This window comes from Lichenostomus cassidix, chromosome 6, assembly GCF_008360975.1.
Source record: "Lichenostomus cassidix isolate B80296 chromosome 6, HeHo_3.0, whole genome shotgun sequence".
Taxonomy (NCBI): domain Eukaryota; kingdom Metazoa; phylum Chordata; class Aves; order Passeriformes; family Meliphagidae; genus Lichenostomus; species Lichenostomus cassidix.
In genome coordinates this window covers 3174371-3191752 of record NC_139487.1, presented here as the reverse complement: position 1 = coordinate 3191752, position 17382 = coordinate 3174371, and the positions used below count along the sequence as shown (strand labels likewise).

At 42.5% G+C, this 17382-nt stretch overlaps 1 protein-coding gene across 1 annotated transcript; it reads left to right on the top strand.

Moving 5' to 3' along the window:
* Nucleotides 1-1085: 1085 nt before the first annotated feature.
* Nucleotides 1086-16753, top strand: ABRAXAS2 (abraxas 2, BRISC complex subunit). The gene is made up of 9 exons (XM_085064630.1): nucleotides 1086-1259; nucleotides 2407-2497; nucleotides 5477-5513; nucleotides 7415-7481; nucleotides 7900-8090; nucleotides 8621-8740; nucleotides 9426-9510; nucleotides 11101-11215; nucleotides 14531-16753. The coding sequence occupies exons 1-9, from the start codon at nucleotides 1188-1190 to the stop codon at nucleotides 14995-14997; spliced, it is 1245 nt and encodes a 414-aa protein (XP_084920756.1). The 5' UTR covers nucleotides 1086-1187; the 3' UTR covers nucleotides 14998-16753.
* Nucleotides 16754-17382: the final 629 nt, after the last annotated feature.

The window sequence follows — 17382 nt, the reverse complement described above, 5'->3', positions numbered from 1 at the left end:
ACCTCAAATCCCGATCAGGGAGTGTCCGAGGCCGGGCTGGGTGAGGCTGGGAGCGACCCGGTCTGTGAAAAGTGTCCCTGTCCATGGCAGGGCGTTATGAGTAAATGATCTATAAGGTCCCTTCCAACTCAAACCGCTCCGATTCGATGAAAATCAGTGCAATGTTTAAAATAACAGTTTATTCTTCTCAATATTTATTAATTTCAAATGTCACATGTGTTAATGCTGTTAAAAGGTTTATTGAAAGGTGTTTTAATGAAAAAATAACTGCCGCACAGTTGCCTTCTGTACAGCTCCGTGCATGTGTCACAGAACCACGGAATTTCTTCCCAATATCCCATTCAACCCTGCCTTCTAGCAGTTTGAATGCATTCCCCCTCGTCCTTATCCCGTCCCTTATCCCGGCTCCCTCTCCAGCTCTCCTGGAACCCCTTTAGGCACTGGAAAGAACCCTGAGGTCTCCCTGGAGCTTCTCCAGATGAACACCCCCAGCTCTCCCAGCCTGTCCCAGAGCAGAGAGGCTCCATCTCCTCCTCACCATCTTCGTGTCCTCCTCTGGACAAGCTGCACCAGGTTAATGTTCCTCATGATGAAACAGACATTGAGGGGCTGGAGTGTGTCCAGGGAAGGGAATGGAGCTGGGAAGGGTCTGGAGCCCCAGGAGAGGCTGAGGGAGCTGGAAAGGAGCTCAGCCTGGAGCAAAGGAGGCTCAGGGGGACCTTGTGGCTCTGCACAGCTGCTGGCAGGAGGGGACAGCCGCGGGGTCAGGCTGTGCTCCAGGGAACAGGGACAGGAGGAGAGGGAACAGCCTCAGGCTGGGCCAGGGGAGGTTTAGATTGGACATCAGGAGGAATTTATTCACAGAAAGAGTGATTAGACATTGGGAAGGGCTGCCCAGGCAGGTGATGGAGTTCCCACCCCTGGAGGTGTCCAAGGAACGACTGGACATGGCACTCAGTGCTCAGTGGCTGAGAAGGTGGGGATCGGCCATAGGCTGAGCTCAATGGCCTCGGAGCTCTGTTCCAACCACAACTGTCCAACATCTCGCTCCCAGAGCTTCCCAGCCTTCCCGTGCGGGTACCCCACTGCCCCCGGGACTACAGTCCCCATGACGCCCCGCGGCGCCGCCGGAAGCGGGCGTGCGTCCGGCACGCGTGCGCCGTGGCGGCGGCGGCGGTGTGTCCGTCATGGCGGCGTCCATCTCCGGCTACACCTTTAGCTCCGTGTGCTACTGCAGCGCCAACAGCAGCGCCGACCACGTACGTGCCCCCCGCCGCCGCCCCTGGCCCGCGGGGCTCCCTCACACTGCATCCCGGCCGGCGGCTGCGCTGCGGGGCTGCCAGGCCGCGCCGCCGCCGGTGGGGCCCGGCCGCGGGTCACAGCGGGCGGGGGCGGCCCCAGACCGACACTGCGGGGCGGGATGTGGGGAGTCCGGGCGGGATGTGGGGCGTCCGGGTGGCTGTCCGCGGGATGTGGGGTGTCGGGTAGGTGGGGTACCCGGGATGCTCGGCGGGGTGCCCGGGATGTGGGTTGTCCGGGTCGCTCCCTCCCGGGTAGGATGTGGGGTGTCCCGGCTGCTCCCTGGGCTGTGGGGTGCCCGGGGTGCTTCTCCCGGGTTGTGGGGTGTTCAGGATGCTCCCTGCGGGATGTGGGGTGTCTGGGCGGGGTGTGAGGTGTCTGAGCGGGATATGGGGTCCCCGGCATGTTCCCCCCAGGATGTGGGGTGCCTGGCGTGCTCCCCTCGGGATGTGGGGTGCTCCCCGCGGGGTGGGGCTCCCGCAGGACACGGGCTGTGGGTGGAAAACGCTCCTGTGAAAGCTTCATGAGTGGCTTTCCAGCAGCTGCGACTGACCACGGGCGCAGTGCAGAGCCGGGCTGTTCCCGAATCTCTCGGTTTTGTTGGCACGTTTTTAGCCTGAGCTTGCTCTTTTTCTCTGCACCTTGTGCCAAAACCTCCTGATTCCGGCTCAGTCTTCTTTCTCATTTTGGGTAGGAACGGAGAATAAATTATTTACCTTAAAGTTACCTTACTTTTAAATGGACTTTTGGGTTTTACAGTCCCTGCTGTTGTTCAGGGTGCAGCCTAGTCTCCACACTAAAATTCGTGTAAGTCCCTGCAGGTATAAACTCCACTTCCCTTGGCTTTGCTGAAGCAGAGCAGCATTGTGCTCAGGCCTCCTTTTTACCCCCCTGTAGCTGGTGCTACAACCCATCCCTGTAGCTTTGTAAAAGGGTGTTGGCAAAGCAGAAAATCAGCTTTGGTAAAACCTTAGGTCAGGTTATACCCATTGCAGCTCAGATGTGTCTTTCAAACTTCATCTCTGTTTCAGTTTAAGGCTAAGAAAAGTAAGTGACTGCATGCAGTGGATTTTTTCTATTTTTGATCTTTTTCTTTTAAAATTGCAGGAAGGATTTCTACTGGGAGAGGTGAGACAAGAAGAGACTTTTAGCATTAGTGATTCACAGATCAGCAACACTGAATTTCTACAAGTGATTGGTAAGTGATTGGAGTTTCTACAAGTGATTGGTAACTTTGAGAGGTTCTGAAATAGGCACTGGTCAAGTTTCAAGTTTTCAGGAGATTTCATTAAGAGTTACTTCACTTGTGAGACTACCACAGGGCGTGTCAGACTTTCAGGATCATGTTTGCTGCAGTGTCTGTGTGTTTGTGGTTGAGAAAGGAGGAAAGGAAGCAAATCTTTGCAAGTTACAGGGGTTATATGCATCTCCTTTTATGGAGGAAAGATCATTTATTGAAGACATTCATCTGCATTCTGTGATGTAGAAATTACTGTGGGGAATTTCCTGCTTGATACAGTTGCCTAAATACAGCAGGTGCTCAAAATAAAATGAGTTAGTTTCTTGATTTACTGATACTTAAAGGGGCAGATTTTCAGAGAAAGGTTTGGATGGATGGCTGGGAGTTGGTGACATCATAAACTGTCACAGCAGGACTGGACAAGGAATATTTGCCAGACAAATTGTTGATAAGCACAAGTTCTGTACAGCTGATCTGTTGTGAAAAGTGAACCAGGATCAAAGATCTTGCTGCTAAATGCTGGTTGAAATAGATTTTTTTAGACCTGAATGAGAAGCTGATGCATGTTTGGTTTATAGAAAATAGGAAGGCCCTGAAAGAAGCTGCCTTTTGGTTTCTGTATGTATAACCAGCAGTTAAAATATATTTAAACTTCCTTAAAAATCCGTGCATGTCCTTACCTGGCTTGGTGAATGTGATCCCTGATAACAAAGGAGGGTGTGCATAAGGCTCAGTGAATACACAAACAGCTTTGGATTGACTCTCAGATGTTACTCTGACACAGAACAGGTGATCTGTGAACGTGTGGAGTGGTACCATGTTACAGCTCAAGAGACTTCCCACCTTGGAGTGGTGATGTATTTGTGCTCTGGACTCCAGAAGGTTGAGTAGTTTTCTGTTCTGCTTATTCCTAAGAGAACATGTGTGGTAAATTTACTGAAGTGTCACTTAATTATGAGCTAAATTACAGAAAATAAAGGCATAGTATTTTCTGTGTGTGCATATAGTCACTGTCAGAATGTTGCTTATGGCTCTGTGTGTTCAGACAAAACTGAGAGAGGCAGTCACTTCTTTAAATTTTTAAATTAGACCTTGCTCTTCAGTGGTCACTGATCTTGGTTATTGTTGGCAGTGATGTCACCACCTGCAGCCTTGGCCTGGTTTCCTAAACCAAGTGTTTGTGGTGTTAAAAATTGCTTCCTTTTAAGATCACCCCTTTGTCACATTATTGGTTACAGTTACTTCATGAAAATGGAAATTACCCACTCCTTGAGACCTTCTGGGTTTTTTTCTTTTGCTTGCCATTTTTACTTCAACACTTACTCATCAAGCTTAACTCTTGAACTCCCAGCTCAGCTCACGAGATTGACAGTTTTGTGGCACTGTTGTCACAGAGGAGTTTTATGATGCTTTTGTGTTTCCCTCCTGGTGATGTTGGAGTATATAAGTGTGTACATAGTAGGTGTACTGTAGATGTATATAAAAATAAGTCAGTGTGTAAACCTTAAATTTAAAATGTTGGCTGCTTCATGTGGTCTGAGCTGGAGGCTTCTTGCTTCCTGTTTCTCAAAACACAGGGTCTGTGTAGCAACATCATCACCCAAGAATCAAGAATGTTGTTGCAGTCAGTATATTTGCTGGAAAGGAATTGGTCTAAGCTGGAATAATTGTACTTATAGGCTTTGTTAGCAGATTGTTTCCACGGATTCCTGGTTGACGGTGTGAAAATATTAGGGTTGATACAATTTTATATCAAATGTAGGAAGTCAGTAACTCTAACAGCAGCATCCTGAGGAGTTCTTGCCAGTGAGAATGTGCAGTTTCTCAGGCAGTGTGCCTGCAGTGGATGCTCAGTGCCTTGTTTTGATAGACACCAAATGTGCTGAGATGTGAATGTGTGCTGTCTGCTGTTCTTGGGAATCGTGACCCATCCGCTGGTGCCTCTGCTGAGATGGCAACCCTGAGCAGCCCGTGGCTGCCAGAGCAGCAGGTGGGGAGTCTCTGCAGGCAGGCAGAGCCTGAACAAAGTTACTCCTAAACACTCCAGTGGGGTTCTGCTGGGGGAGCTGGAAATAGTTGTGCTATGTCATCACAGAATCCCAGGATGGTTTGGGTTGGAAAGGACTTTAAAACCCATCCAGTTCCACCCTGTGCTATGGGTAGGGACAGCTTCCACTAAACCAGGTTGCTCCAAGCCCCTGAAAAAATTAGTCATGCTTGGTGTTGGAAAGATAATGTGGATTGGATTTTTACTCTTTTCTCACTCTTCTCTGAGATTCATGATGTGTTACAACCTTTGCTGATTAAATAAGCATTCTAGCATTTATTACAACCTTTACAATGAAAAAGCACTGCTCTGACTTTAATATTTCATGTAACAGAATTATAAAGTGCAGTTAAATGTTTTGAAATTGCTTTTAACCCCTTTTCTCATTAGAGATTCTCTTTGCCTTGCCTCTTTAAACACTCCAATGTATAATATTTCAGTGTTTCCCTTCCCCATCTGTTTTTTTATTCATTGCTGCTGTAAGAAACAATGTATATGAATGCTAGTAAACTGTTGTGGAAAGGTGTAGCAAAAAGAAAACTAAAATCAGACATGCCTTTTTGAGAAGTTTGCAACTATAAAATAGTATCAAAAGTGTGTATTTGAGGCTCAGATAAATCCCTATGTATCTGAGCAAGTGTATGCCTTGCTTATTAAAATATTTTTCTACGTTAAATGAGAAATTATAAAGGGAAGTCAGTTTTTTGGGTATGGTGCTGTGTCATCAAGTGTTGTTGAGACATTAAGGGCAGTGTGTGGTCTGACACAAATGTTTTCTTGCTCAGTAGCTCTGATGTGGAAAGTTCATGCAAGATATGACACTGTAATTTCTCTTTGCCTGGAGCAGTTGGACATATGTCACTTTTTTTTTTGTTTGTTTGTTGTTTCAGAAATCCATAACCATGAGCCTTGTTCAAAACTCTTTAGGTAAGCTTTTTTTGTTGTCTTGCTGTGTTGGCTGCAGAATATAAAAATAGAGAGCTTCCTGCAATATATTAGCATTTCAAATGTCCCTACCAGTGTTTGCTCATCTGATGGTATTACAGAACCACATGGAAATGGCACCAACCATGACAATGAAAGTGGGAGTTTACAGTTTTAGTAGGAGCTTGAAAGGGGTTTATTTCTCTATCTCTTTGGATTTCCATCTTGTGTAGCTGGTGGAGGTAGGATAGCAGTCAGATCAGCTCATATCACTCTGATGATGAGGATGAATGTCAAAATCAATTTAAATTATTGTAGTCTTAGATTGGCTCTGCCTGGGCTTGGTGAGTCACAGCATCCCCTGTGTGCCCTAACCCTGGTGACTTGCTGGGTTAACAGCTTGGTTTGTACTTAGTGGTACCAACCTGCACCAACTAATTATTCTGAAACTTTCAGCTTTCTAGTTATTTTTGCCTTCTGATCTCCTGAACTCCAGAATTTAAATTAAATACGGGGCTGATATATTCTATTTAACAGCTTCCATCTATTTACATGTAGATTCTCTCTGTAGTCCTCACTTGTTACACAGCGATGGCTTCTAAAGCGCTGTCTAGAATTCCTTTTGAGAAGGAATTCCCAATTAATCTCCTCTTGTCTTGAGAGATTTCCAGCCAATTAAGAAGACACAGTAGCTTAGACATTATGATTGACACTGGTTGCATTAAAGAGAAAAGCTGCAGTCAGTCACTTGCTGGCTGATAATTACAGAGAGTGTACTCTTAACCCAGTGATTTAAATGCTGCAGACTCCACACATGGAGATAATATCCCAGTGTCTGGTCAGCTCCTTCTGGATCCCAGGGATGCTTTGTGCAGCACATAATCCAAACGGATCACGTTCCCTGCTTCCCCCAGGCAAGGAATTGGTTGTTAGTGTTGGAGCTGATGGAGGAAGGGGAGCAGGCAGGATCTCACTGTGTGCTGCTGCACAGGAAAGCTGATGAATTCATTTGCTGCAGAGCACCAGAAACTCTCACAGCTCATACACTTTTTATCAGGACCAGTGCTGTGCTGTTGGTTATTCCCATAAAGCACAGACAGAGAAAGAGTTGGATATCCACTGCTAACTGGGATGTATAAATAAATATTGCAATCATGAACTGAAAAGATTATGCAAATATGACACAGTGTCTCAAATTAGTCATTAGTTGTAGTCTGAATTTTCCCAGCAACTTACATCTTGAAGCAAATGGTGTTTCCACCTTTATCAACCAGCCAAGCCAGCTCAGGATTTGGTGGATTTTTACCACCCCCCAAAAACTGAGATGACAGACCCCTAAACCAGGGTGTTTTCCTGCACTGCTTTAGGTGTTAGTGATAAAAGCTCTTGAAAGAGACCCAGGAGGAATCCATTTTCAAATGTTTTCCCTTTTATCATGCACTCTGATCTATCTGAATTTCTAAACCTGTCTACGTAGGTAGATTTACGAATTCCTAAACCTGTCATGTCCACAAGATAATGACATGTCAGGGTTTGGCCCTCAGCTGTGGAAGCAGAACCACATAAAAGACCATGATACTTTGAATTATTGCTGACTCTTTTGGCTTCAAGGGTCCAAATATATGAGTGTAATTGCAGGTTTGGAGCTCAAGAAGTTGATTTGGAGTTGCATGTAAAATGGCCCTGCTTTCATTTTTTCTAGGCTGATGGGCTTCTGATTATCAAAGCAGGGTTTTACAGAATGCTGGTCAAAATAAAATTACATGGTGCACTTCTGTTGGTAAAGGTAGAGCTCTGGAAGTTGCTTTGTATTGTCTAGAATGTCATTTACTTGAAGAGCACATTATCTATAATATGTCTGTGTAAACTGTGTACCTACTTTTCTCTCTTCCTTTTTGTTCAAGCTTTTATGACTATGCAGGCAAAGTTAATGAAGAGAGTTTGGACAGGATTCTCAAAGACCGAAGAAAAGTAAGTTTTCTATCTTTTCCTCCTGTTGTAGGCATCAGAAAAAGTGGGTTTGAAAAAAAAAAAACCAATGTAGTTAACTAGAATAAATACTTTCCTTCACAAATCTGATAGTTTGTTTTGATCCAGGGCTTATCCTGTACAGAAGTTGTTGGATTTGTGGTGCTCAGATTGAACTGGGGGCAATGTCTAATTTCCCTGAAGAAATGCAAAGGGTTTAAGTGTAGGTCTCCAAAAATGTAGGGCTCTACAAAAAGGTTTGACCCTCTCAAACTCAAATCTTGAGGAATTCAGTTTGTTTCATTGTCATAAAGCTTTTGGGTAGCTGTGGTACCACAATTTTAACCCGTTTATTCTCAGAGGATAAATCTGTATGTCTCAGGTAACACTTTGTTTTTTCTCTGATGTACTTTGATTACAGAACGTTATTGGATGGTACAGATTTAGGAGAAACACCCAGCAGCAGATGTCATACAGAGAGCACATCATTCATAAACAGCTGACACACATCCTTGGAGTGCCTGATCTTGTCTTCCTTCTCTTCAGCTTCATTTCCACTGCAAATAACTCAACACATGCTTTAGAATATGTGCTTTTTAGACCAAACCGAAGGTAAGCAAACTGTGAGTGAACCAGTCTTCATTCTTTGGTCTGCTTCTTACTGCTATTTAAACTATTTAGAAATTTGTACCATTGCACATGAAGAAGGCTTTGTGTTTGTCCAGTGATGTCTTGGGGTGCTTGTTAGTGATGACAGCTTTTTTTTTGTGCAAATAATTTATAAATTAAAGCTGGGGTGAGCAGAAATTCTTTTCAGTTTTTAAATCACCAGACAAAAAAATCTATTTTAAGAGACATCAGATGTCAGTACGATGTTTCTTATAGATGATCTGAATGCATTTTTGGTAGCTTGAGTGCACATTTCAAAGGTTCTCGAGGTGTGAAAATGGCTCTTAATTAAGGTAGTTTTTGATCCTGCATTTATTTTGAACACAACTTGTAATATTCAGGAACTTTTATAACAAACCTAATGCAAAAATGTTAAAATTAGATGAGTTATCAGATGGATGGGATAATAGCAAGGCTTTCGTAAAGAATCTTTTTCAAATGAATTAAGAAATCTTTCTAAACTTTCTCTGCAGGTATAATCAAAGGGTGTCACTTACTATTCCTAATCTAGGCAACACTAGTCAACAGGAATACAAAGTTTCTTCAGTGCCAAATACTTCTCAGAATTATGCCAAAGTTATTAAGGAACACGGGTAAGGACTTTTCCTTTGTAAATAAAGTAGTCATCAAGCCCTACACTCTGTACCTCCCAGACAATACTCAAATGTGCATGTTGAGCAGCAAAAAGCTAGTTCTGGAGGAGAGTGATCAGTTCCCAATGCTTTTTTCCTGCTTAGAATTGAATCTTTTAGAAGAGCCAAGGGAACTTGGTGTGCTCCAGAAAAGCAGAGTTGGTGTGGCCTGTCCATGCTGGGGCCCTTCTGGCTGGAAGCTTCTGACTTGATTTCCACCCACCTCCCCAAGGAATTCTGTGTGCTAGCTTGGTTTAAAACTTGAATTCTGACTCAGAAGCATCGAAGTCTTGGTGTTTTTCTTAAGTATTTTTAATTAAATGCCATAAATTCAGAGTAGCTTTTCTGGCTGTTAACAATGAAATTGTACAAGCCTAAAGATTTTGGCACAAGTTTAATCTCATTCAAATAAGACTTTATTGTTCCAGAAGGAATTTTGGTATTGAACATGCTGCTGTCCAAAGTTTGGTTCTTGACAGTATGGTACATTCTTAGCAATATACTATTGCTAAAATAACATATTTAGCAATAAAATACATTTTTAAAATACATGATAGGCTGCTTAACAGCAATTCAAAGACAGCATGAGATAGAAACCTATGTTGTCTTTTCTAACTAATGATTTCTGCTTTGCTTTCATTTTTAGTACTGATTTTTTTGACAAAGATGGAGTGATGAAGGACATCAGGGCTATATATCAGGTTTATAATGCACTTCAGGAAAAAGTACAGGTAACATCCTTTACTCCATACTGGCCAGGACATATGTGTGTGGCATCTTTTATTTATCTTTTGGTTAAAGCAGGAGTAGAGGAGATGGAGATTTTTAGAGCTCATAAATAATTATCATGAAAATAGGAAAATGAGTCTGACTTTAAAATTAAATGTTTCAGTTTCTTTTTAATGTGAGCATTTGCAGTGGCTGCTGTAGAAATGACTGGTATGAATATCAACCAATTTTTTCTCCTTTGCAAGTAAATGATTTAATACTTAGTGATTTATGGGAGGTGTTAGTCATTTTTAAGGGTTTGCAGTGAAGAGAAGCCCTGCTGAAGGCTGTAGGGATTTGCAGAGGTTTAAAAATGACTCCTGGCTCTGGGTACTGAGCATGAGCAGAGCACCATCTGTTAGTTAAAACTTGTGAACATTTTGTGTGGAGCATGAGTGAATCCTGCTCCAAATGTGCCAAAGCGTCTGAAAATGCCTGGAGTGTCAGCTCTGCTCATTGTGGGCTTGTCAGTTCACAGCTTGTCCTGTGTGAAGAGCAGTGGAGCTGTGCCGCCCCGGGAGCTCACACATCTGCTAATTGTGCTGCAGTCACAGCTTGTTCCCAGGCTTTCCCTTTGCATCTGCCCTGGGGGGATTCGTGTCTCTGCTCCAGCTCAGCTCTGCTGGTTGGCTCCTGGAGCAGGGAGCAAGGAGTAATCCCTCCCACCATCCCCTGACCCTGCCTGCACAGGGGAGAGCTGCTCTTGCTCACTGGGAAGTTGCTACTTCCAGCCTCCTTTGCAAGGTGGGTAAGGCAGACACTTGCATGGCAGTTTCAGGGGACAGGAAAATTTATCTTCAGAGATGTATCCATCAGCTAATGGCATTATTCTGTAATGCTGTTCTTGCCAAGAGCATGCTAGCCTTTGTCTCCTGCTGTTGTTTGAATTACTGTCTGGAAAAATGGAAATGGGGTTCTGAAACCTGCAGAAAAGGAGGCTGAAGGGAGACATTATTGCTCTCCCAGGTAACAAGTGACAGGATAAGAGGAAACCACCTCAAGTTGCACCAGGGAAAGTTTAGATTGGAGATTGGGAACAATTTTTTCACTGAGAGGGCTGTCAGGCATTGGAACAGGCTGTTCAGGGCAATGGTGGAGTCACCATTCCTGGAAGTGTTCTCTTCAAAACTGATCAGGGTTGATGATCATGACCAATACTTAATTTCATAGAATCACAGAATGCTTTTGGTGGGAAGGGACCTTAAAACTCATCTCATTCTACCTTCTGCAACGGGCAGGGACATCTTCCACTATCCCAGAGTGTTCCAAGCCTCATCCATCCTGAACACTTCCAGGGATGGAGCACTAACCAACTTTGCATCTTACCACAAATCTTCTGTCATGATGAATTACTTGAAAATGCTTTTCCTATAATGCAGCAAGAGCCAGTAAAGAAAACAATCTTGAGGTTGAGCATCTCTGCTACAGTTAACTCCTGCTCTTAGTTTTGTGCTTCAATGGCTTCTTGTCTGGTAGTAGCTTTATTAATGTTGTCCTGAAACTATTTTCTATATTTTTGCCCAATCTTAGCATATCTTATGTTTTTTTCCCAGGCAGTATGTATAGATGTAGAAAAAAGTGAACGTGTTGTTGAATCTTTTCAAGCTGATGTAAACAAGTTAAAAAGGCAAATAGCACAAAAGAAGAATGAGAAAGAACAAGAAATAAGTAAGTTGTCTTATAATTACCTTTTTTCCTCCCAAAGTAGATGCTGTGAGGTTTTGTGGAGTTAAAATAATTGTTGTATTGCTGATAACTCATGGGAAAAAATGTTCCATTGGGAAGGGAATGTGATAGATTTATGTTGAATGACACTCAAGCTGTGAAAGTGTGTTGCAGGTATTTCTGCTGGAGTCATCCAGTGTTAGCAAGCTTAAAATACAGGAGAGACAACACTGTAGAGAAAGAATGAGCAACTAATTTCTGGAAATAACACAGAAGAAGATCATGTTATATCGTTACCGTTTCCTTGTAGGAAAGGGAAAGTGGAAAAAACAAATCTAAACAATTAAGAGATTCCTTTTGAAGGAAAGAAACGGGTACTGTGTTTACAGGCCAGGAGCTATCCATGGTTTTCTAAAATCTTTATTCCCACTCTCATTTGCTGACTTACTGGCAAACATGTTTAACATTGGAATACTACTTCTCAGTGTTGAACTAAATCTTTTTAGGTGTTTGTTCATCTTATTTTGCTGCTCCATAATTTCCTGAGTCAGTGAGACTTGCTGTGTGAGTATAGTTGACTGGTTGCCACACTGTCCCTCCTTCCTAAAAAACGAGTGTGGCCCCAGGAGACTTTGGTTAGCAGTAGATAAGTTTTGTGAAGCACTTGGTTCTTTCCAAAGAGGCATTGCTGATCTCATTGAATTTGTGAGTGCAAGGGAAGACTGAAGGTAGAGAGTAGGAGCAGAGAACAGGCAAATGGGAAGTCAGATAAAAACCTAAATAATTCATAAGCAAATCACATATTTCAGTAAACACTACCTCTTTTTATCCATGTTTTGAAATGATAAGAAAATAACCAAATTTCTCCATTTTAGCGACAAGATTTATTTGTGTGTCCTGTTAACTAAAGCTGTGTCTGATGCTGAAAGTTGGTTTAGGTGGGTGAACACCCTAAACTCTGCAATGGGCCTGCTGCTGCTATGACTGATACTTTAATTTTCTCCAGGCAGCAAGGTACTGTTATCACATGAGCATTTTAGAGCACAGTTTGATCTGTCAGCCCAAGTTCTTCTTTCTCTGAACCTCAAAGATAAGATAAAAGAGCCAGGATTAGCCCAGGACCATTTAAAAGGTGGAAGTAAATGAGTCACTGCTGTTTCCTGCTTGGCTGCAGATGAAGTAGGCAGGGAACTGCTACTATGGGGAAGCAGAGGTGGGCATTTGGTGTGACTGGAGCTGATCCCAACACAGATGGGAAAAGCTGAGGGAGGAGGAGGAGGAGGAAGAGCAGTCAGTGCTCAACTCTGGGTACTACCAGGGAGATGCAAATGCTGGACTGAGAATTCATGCCAGAGCAGATAATCATGTGAGAGGGCTGAAACAAGAAAACATGCAGCTTGGAGCTCTGCAGTATTTTTAGATGTGAGTAGTTAATTACTGAATCTGGCCTTCTGTTCCCTCACTCGCTCAGTGTTGAGAGAATTTCCTTGGTTTTAGTGAGACTAAGAGAGCACTTGATTCCAGTTCCTGCAGCAGAGTTGTGTGAGAGCTTGGTGTCCTTACAAACTTTGGGTTAACAGGTTATGACTTCAACACTCCAGCATAGAAGTCAGATGAGACTTCAGTTGCCAGATCACTGAAATAGCTCTGTAGATGTAGCAGGATGCTCCAGGGTTTGGTGAGTGCTGTGCTCTTCCCAGATGCCAGGAGATCTCCCACTGCAGTTCTACTGTTGCCCAGAAATGGAGTGCTATTATGTAGCCACTTGAGGGAATATGCTCTTGTTATTACCAGCAGGCATCTCAATGACTTGGTTAAAGCAACTCTTCACCCTCCATTTGGGGTTTCTCTAGAAATATGGTGTTACATTAAATAGAGCTGATCCCATTGTGTCCATCACCTTACACATACCAGTGTCAATTCTGGCAGGTTTCTTGGTTAATAACCCCTTAGGAACCACCCAAAAGCTTCAGTCTGTCCCAGTGCTTAACAAAACTTGCTGCTAGGACATTTTTCCTTGTGTCTAGTGTACACTCTTCTAATTTACCTCTGCAGCAGCCTCTTAGGCACATTTGAAGGATGAAATACTTTCCTCAGTCTTCTCTACTGATCCCAGTTATTCCAGCCTTTCCCATGTTTTAGATCTCTGATGAGCCCTTTTATATTGTAGAGTTTCTCCAGTTTTCCCTGTTTTTTAAACTGTGGTGTTCAACGTTACATATATTCTGTTTGTATTTTTAACAACTACAGTGAAGTAATACATACCTGTATCTCCACAGCTGAGCACACCTCATGCATATTGATAGTTACAGTTTACATAAATCAAGGTTTTTTCTGCAGAAGCATGCAAGTGTTCCTCATTTTGCAGCTTTTGCTTTTCATTATTCCTGTGCACGTCTTCCTTAAATTATTTTGCAAATCAGGTCATTTAAGATTACTTTCACATTCCTGTTCTGATACCCTGCTACACTCCCAGCTATAATTCCATCATTTAGATTTTTAATGCGAGTGCAGTTTTTAAAATCATAATTTGAGGGAAGAAGACACAGTGACTTCTTTGCTAGTGTTCATGAGATTGTCCCCTAGCACAAGGAGCATTGGAAAAGAAAGTAAAGTGGTATTTTTAAGATGTAATATCAAATACCAATTATCATGGATGGAAAGTGGGTTGAGTTTTACTGAGCAAGACACAGGTGGAGAGGAGCAGGCAGGTTGAACCCTAATACAGGCGCTTTTTGATCTGAGAAGGAACTGAAAAATACCGAGAAAAGATGAGGTGGAAACAGCAACAGGCTATGGAAACATCCTGTAGCTGTGTTTTTTGGGAGCTTAAACTGGAGGAAATGATCTGTACAGGATGACTGTGCACATGAAAGTGTAGCATGTTTGCACTTGGATAGTTTATTTGCTTTCTGACTCATTTTGGGTTTGAAATGGGATCACTGGGATAACAGAGTTGTGCTGATCCTGGTGAGGTTCATGGCTGCACTGCTAAATTTAGGGAATTTTGTCACGCTCAAAGAGCAGGATGCAGTGTTAAGCAAGATTTGATGTGATGCACAGGGATAGTGTATTGATGACTCTATAAGCCTAAAATCAGAAGTATGAAAGATGAGTAGTGCAGACTGAGGGGACAGGATCCAGTGCTGGAGCTGAAAAGCAATGCCAGGGATGAACATTTGGTAACAAGTAGAAATAAAGAAGAGAGGACAGGGCTGGGCGGGCAAAGTGGTCATAGCTTGGGTATGTGGAGCACATTGCCAAGAAAGCAATATAATATAATATAATATTAAATACCCCATGTTCTTTGCTTTGTAGGAATGCAGCAAGCAATTTTAAGCAGGCAAATGCCAACAGATAACTTGGAACCCATGTTTGTTCCACGAATGTCCTACACTGGGTTTGCTGTGGAAGGCTGCACACTTGAAGACTCCGATGTCTCCGATCCTCCCCCGCCCTACTCGGATTTCAACACAACCACTCAAGACAGTTCTGTCAGCCCTGGGCTCCTGGAGAGCAGTGTCTTCATGCCTCGGCCTCAGGCAGTAGGTTCTTCCAGTTATGTTCCCACAACTGCAGGATTGAAATATTCTGGTAATGGAGCATCCATGCCATCTTCCCAAAGAGCGCTGGGCGACAATGTTGACGAATCAGAAGACAGTGATTATGAGAATTTGCTTGAACCCACAGAGTCATCTGACAGTGAATACTCACAGACAAGGGAGTCACGACCTTCAGCACATCCCGATGGTGATTCCAGGAACACTCAAACTTCTCAGATTTGATAGGGGAGAAAACAAAAAAAAAAAAAAAATCCACGTGACACTGTTTTTTCATAATTGTTCCCGAGAGATTTTGGGGATTTAACCCGGAGGAAATGAACTACACAGGATTACTGTGCACACAAAATGTAGAAGACTTGCACTAGATGGTTTATTCACCTTGTGATACATTTTGCAAGTTTTATAATGGAATCATTAGGATAATCAAGTTGTACTAATACTGATGAGGTTCATGGATGTACTGGTAAATTTAGGCAAAATGAAATTTATAGAGATCTTGTAGCTTTTGTTGCCATATTTTCTTTAAGACAATAAATTGGGATGTAGTAACTAAGCACAGTTAGTCTACAGATAATGTTCTCAAATCAAAACTTACCTCTTGCACTATCATGCCTTGAATTTTAATTTTTGAAAGGGAATAAATATATCAGCCGCCTTCAAAATAGCTTTCTATGGTAAGCCAAATTGGCCTTTGCAAGCAAAGAAATTTTGATAATTCTGAGAAGCCTGATTGGAAAAGATGTGATCAACCTCCTTCTGTGGGCATGGTCTCATCAGAGGAGGGGTTTGGTTTGACCTTTTTTACTAGCAGAATGTGTCTCACTTCAACTGATGGTTGCCTTTTTTTCTGTAAAGGGTGTTTGGGGGGGGTTGGGATGCCTGGTAAATCATCCAGATGAATGTCATAAATAGAATTATTCTGGTTTCACTGGGTTTACAATGACTTTACGCCACACTAGCCTCATTTATTGTCTCATGTGTTCTTTTAGCATAAATATGAAGTGCACATAACAGGAGTAAATGACCGACAGAAGTAGTAAATTCCATCATGATTGGACTTTGGAGTCTGCAAATTACAAACATCAGAGACTGCTTCTTGCATTTTATTTGCATCTGAGTATTGGATTTACGCTTCTAGATGAGTTATTTCATGTAATAAATAGGGGATAGGGTAGGAGAAGATTGTTTGGAGAGTCCCCTGGGTTTATTACCTCTTTTCCTCTGGGTGAAACATGTAAATGATTATTTTAATTTGAATTACAGCTCTTGTCAGAAAACTGCCGTTTGGGATAAATGAAGTGTGGTATATTTAGAGAATTTCATGTTTGGATGCACTTACTTTTATTTAAATACTGCTTGTATGCTAACGTTGCCCAAAATATGTGAAATTGTGCCACTAAGAAGTTTGTAATATTGGACTTTATCCCTGATGTGTAAATGAGAAAATACACACTTTAAGATGAGGTTATCTGCAGCATTTATCAGTTTGAGGTGTCAATAGCTACTTCTTTGGTTTACACCCAGAACAGCAAAACGGTTACTTAAAAATTTTAAATTTACACACTGAAATTTTAGTCTTTTGGATCCTTTCCATAGGCAAAAGTCTGTTCATTACCCTCTCCTTACCTGTACTAAATTGAGCAAAATAACTTTGGGGAAAAACGAAATGTTAAAATTGCCACCGAGTGTTTCAACCTTTAAACATCTAGTGCTCTGGTTTTAACTAATTTACATTGTTCTCATTAGCCTTAACTTGATGGATTTTTGTCTTGGAGTGTTGCAATCCCTGGAACAGAGACCTTGCTGTGGAGTCACCACCTGTGAGCACCTGTGGTTCAGGAGTGAACATGTCCATGCTGGAATCAGAATTCACAGGTTGGCAGCCACCATCTTTATTTTTATTCTGCACAGAAACCTGCAAAATGTACATCTCTGACAAAGCAGTTAAATGTGACAATAAAATCTTATTTAATCCTAACATAGAGTTTAATACTTGCCAGGTCCCACGTTAGTGGAAGAGCTTGCTGGGAAGCAGAAATGCAGCTCAAAAGTGGTTTGTTCAGGCTGGTCTGTGGGACTGGGGGGATGTGGCAGAGGGGATATCCCATGCCTGGCACATGTGCTTATGTTAATACAGGAATCTTGAATTCTGGGGTTATTTAACAAAAAATGTTAAAAGTTCTGCTTGGTTTTCTGTGCACCATGTAGGTGGAGCAGATGTGTCACTGTGCCCTCCAGCCAGTGCCTATCTGCAGTTATTTCATTTACCATAACCTCTGACTCACAACAACAAAGGGTGTGGCTTTATTAATATTTTTTTTAAATTCAGGTAGTCTGGCAAAAATACACCTGATTAGTCTTTGCAGTTTTCATGACAGTCCTGTTAAAAACAACAATATTGGGATGTGATCTGTTCAGAAGGCAACAGGGAGCAGCTTTAATCCTAAACTGAGGAGTTTCACACCTGTGAAACACCAGATTTCCATGTCTGACTCCTGGACAGTCCCTGATTTTCAGGAGCAGACCTGCAGCTGCATCCTCTCACTAACAGGGAGGCAGCTTTGAGGAAAAACTACTGAAAATTGGTTTCTGTGCTCTTCAGTTCCA

What these genes read in the sequence shown, in the direction of transcription:
- ABRAXAS2 (XM_085064630.1), top strand. Translation starts at nt 1,188, where the DNA reads ATGGCGGCGTCCATCTCCGGCTACACCTTTAGCTCCGTGTGCTACTGC. An exon ending in TTCTCAAAGACCGAAGAAAA is followed by an intron (nt 7,482 to 7,899) that starts GTAAGTTTTCTA and finishes CTTTGATTACAG; the next exon opens with AACGTTATTGGATGGTACAG. An exon ending in AAAGTTATTAAGGAACACGG is followed by an intron (nt 8,741 to 9,425) that starts GTAAGGACTTTT and finishes TTTCATTTTTAG; the next exon opens with TACTGATTTTTTTGACAAAG.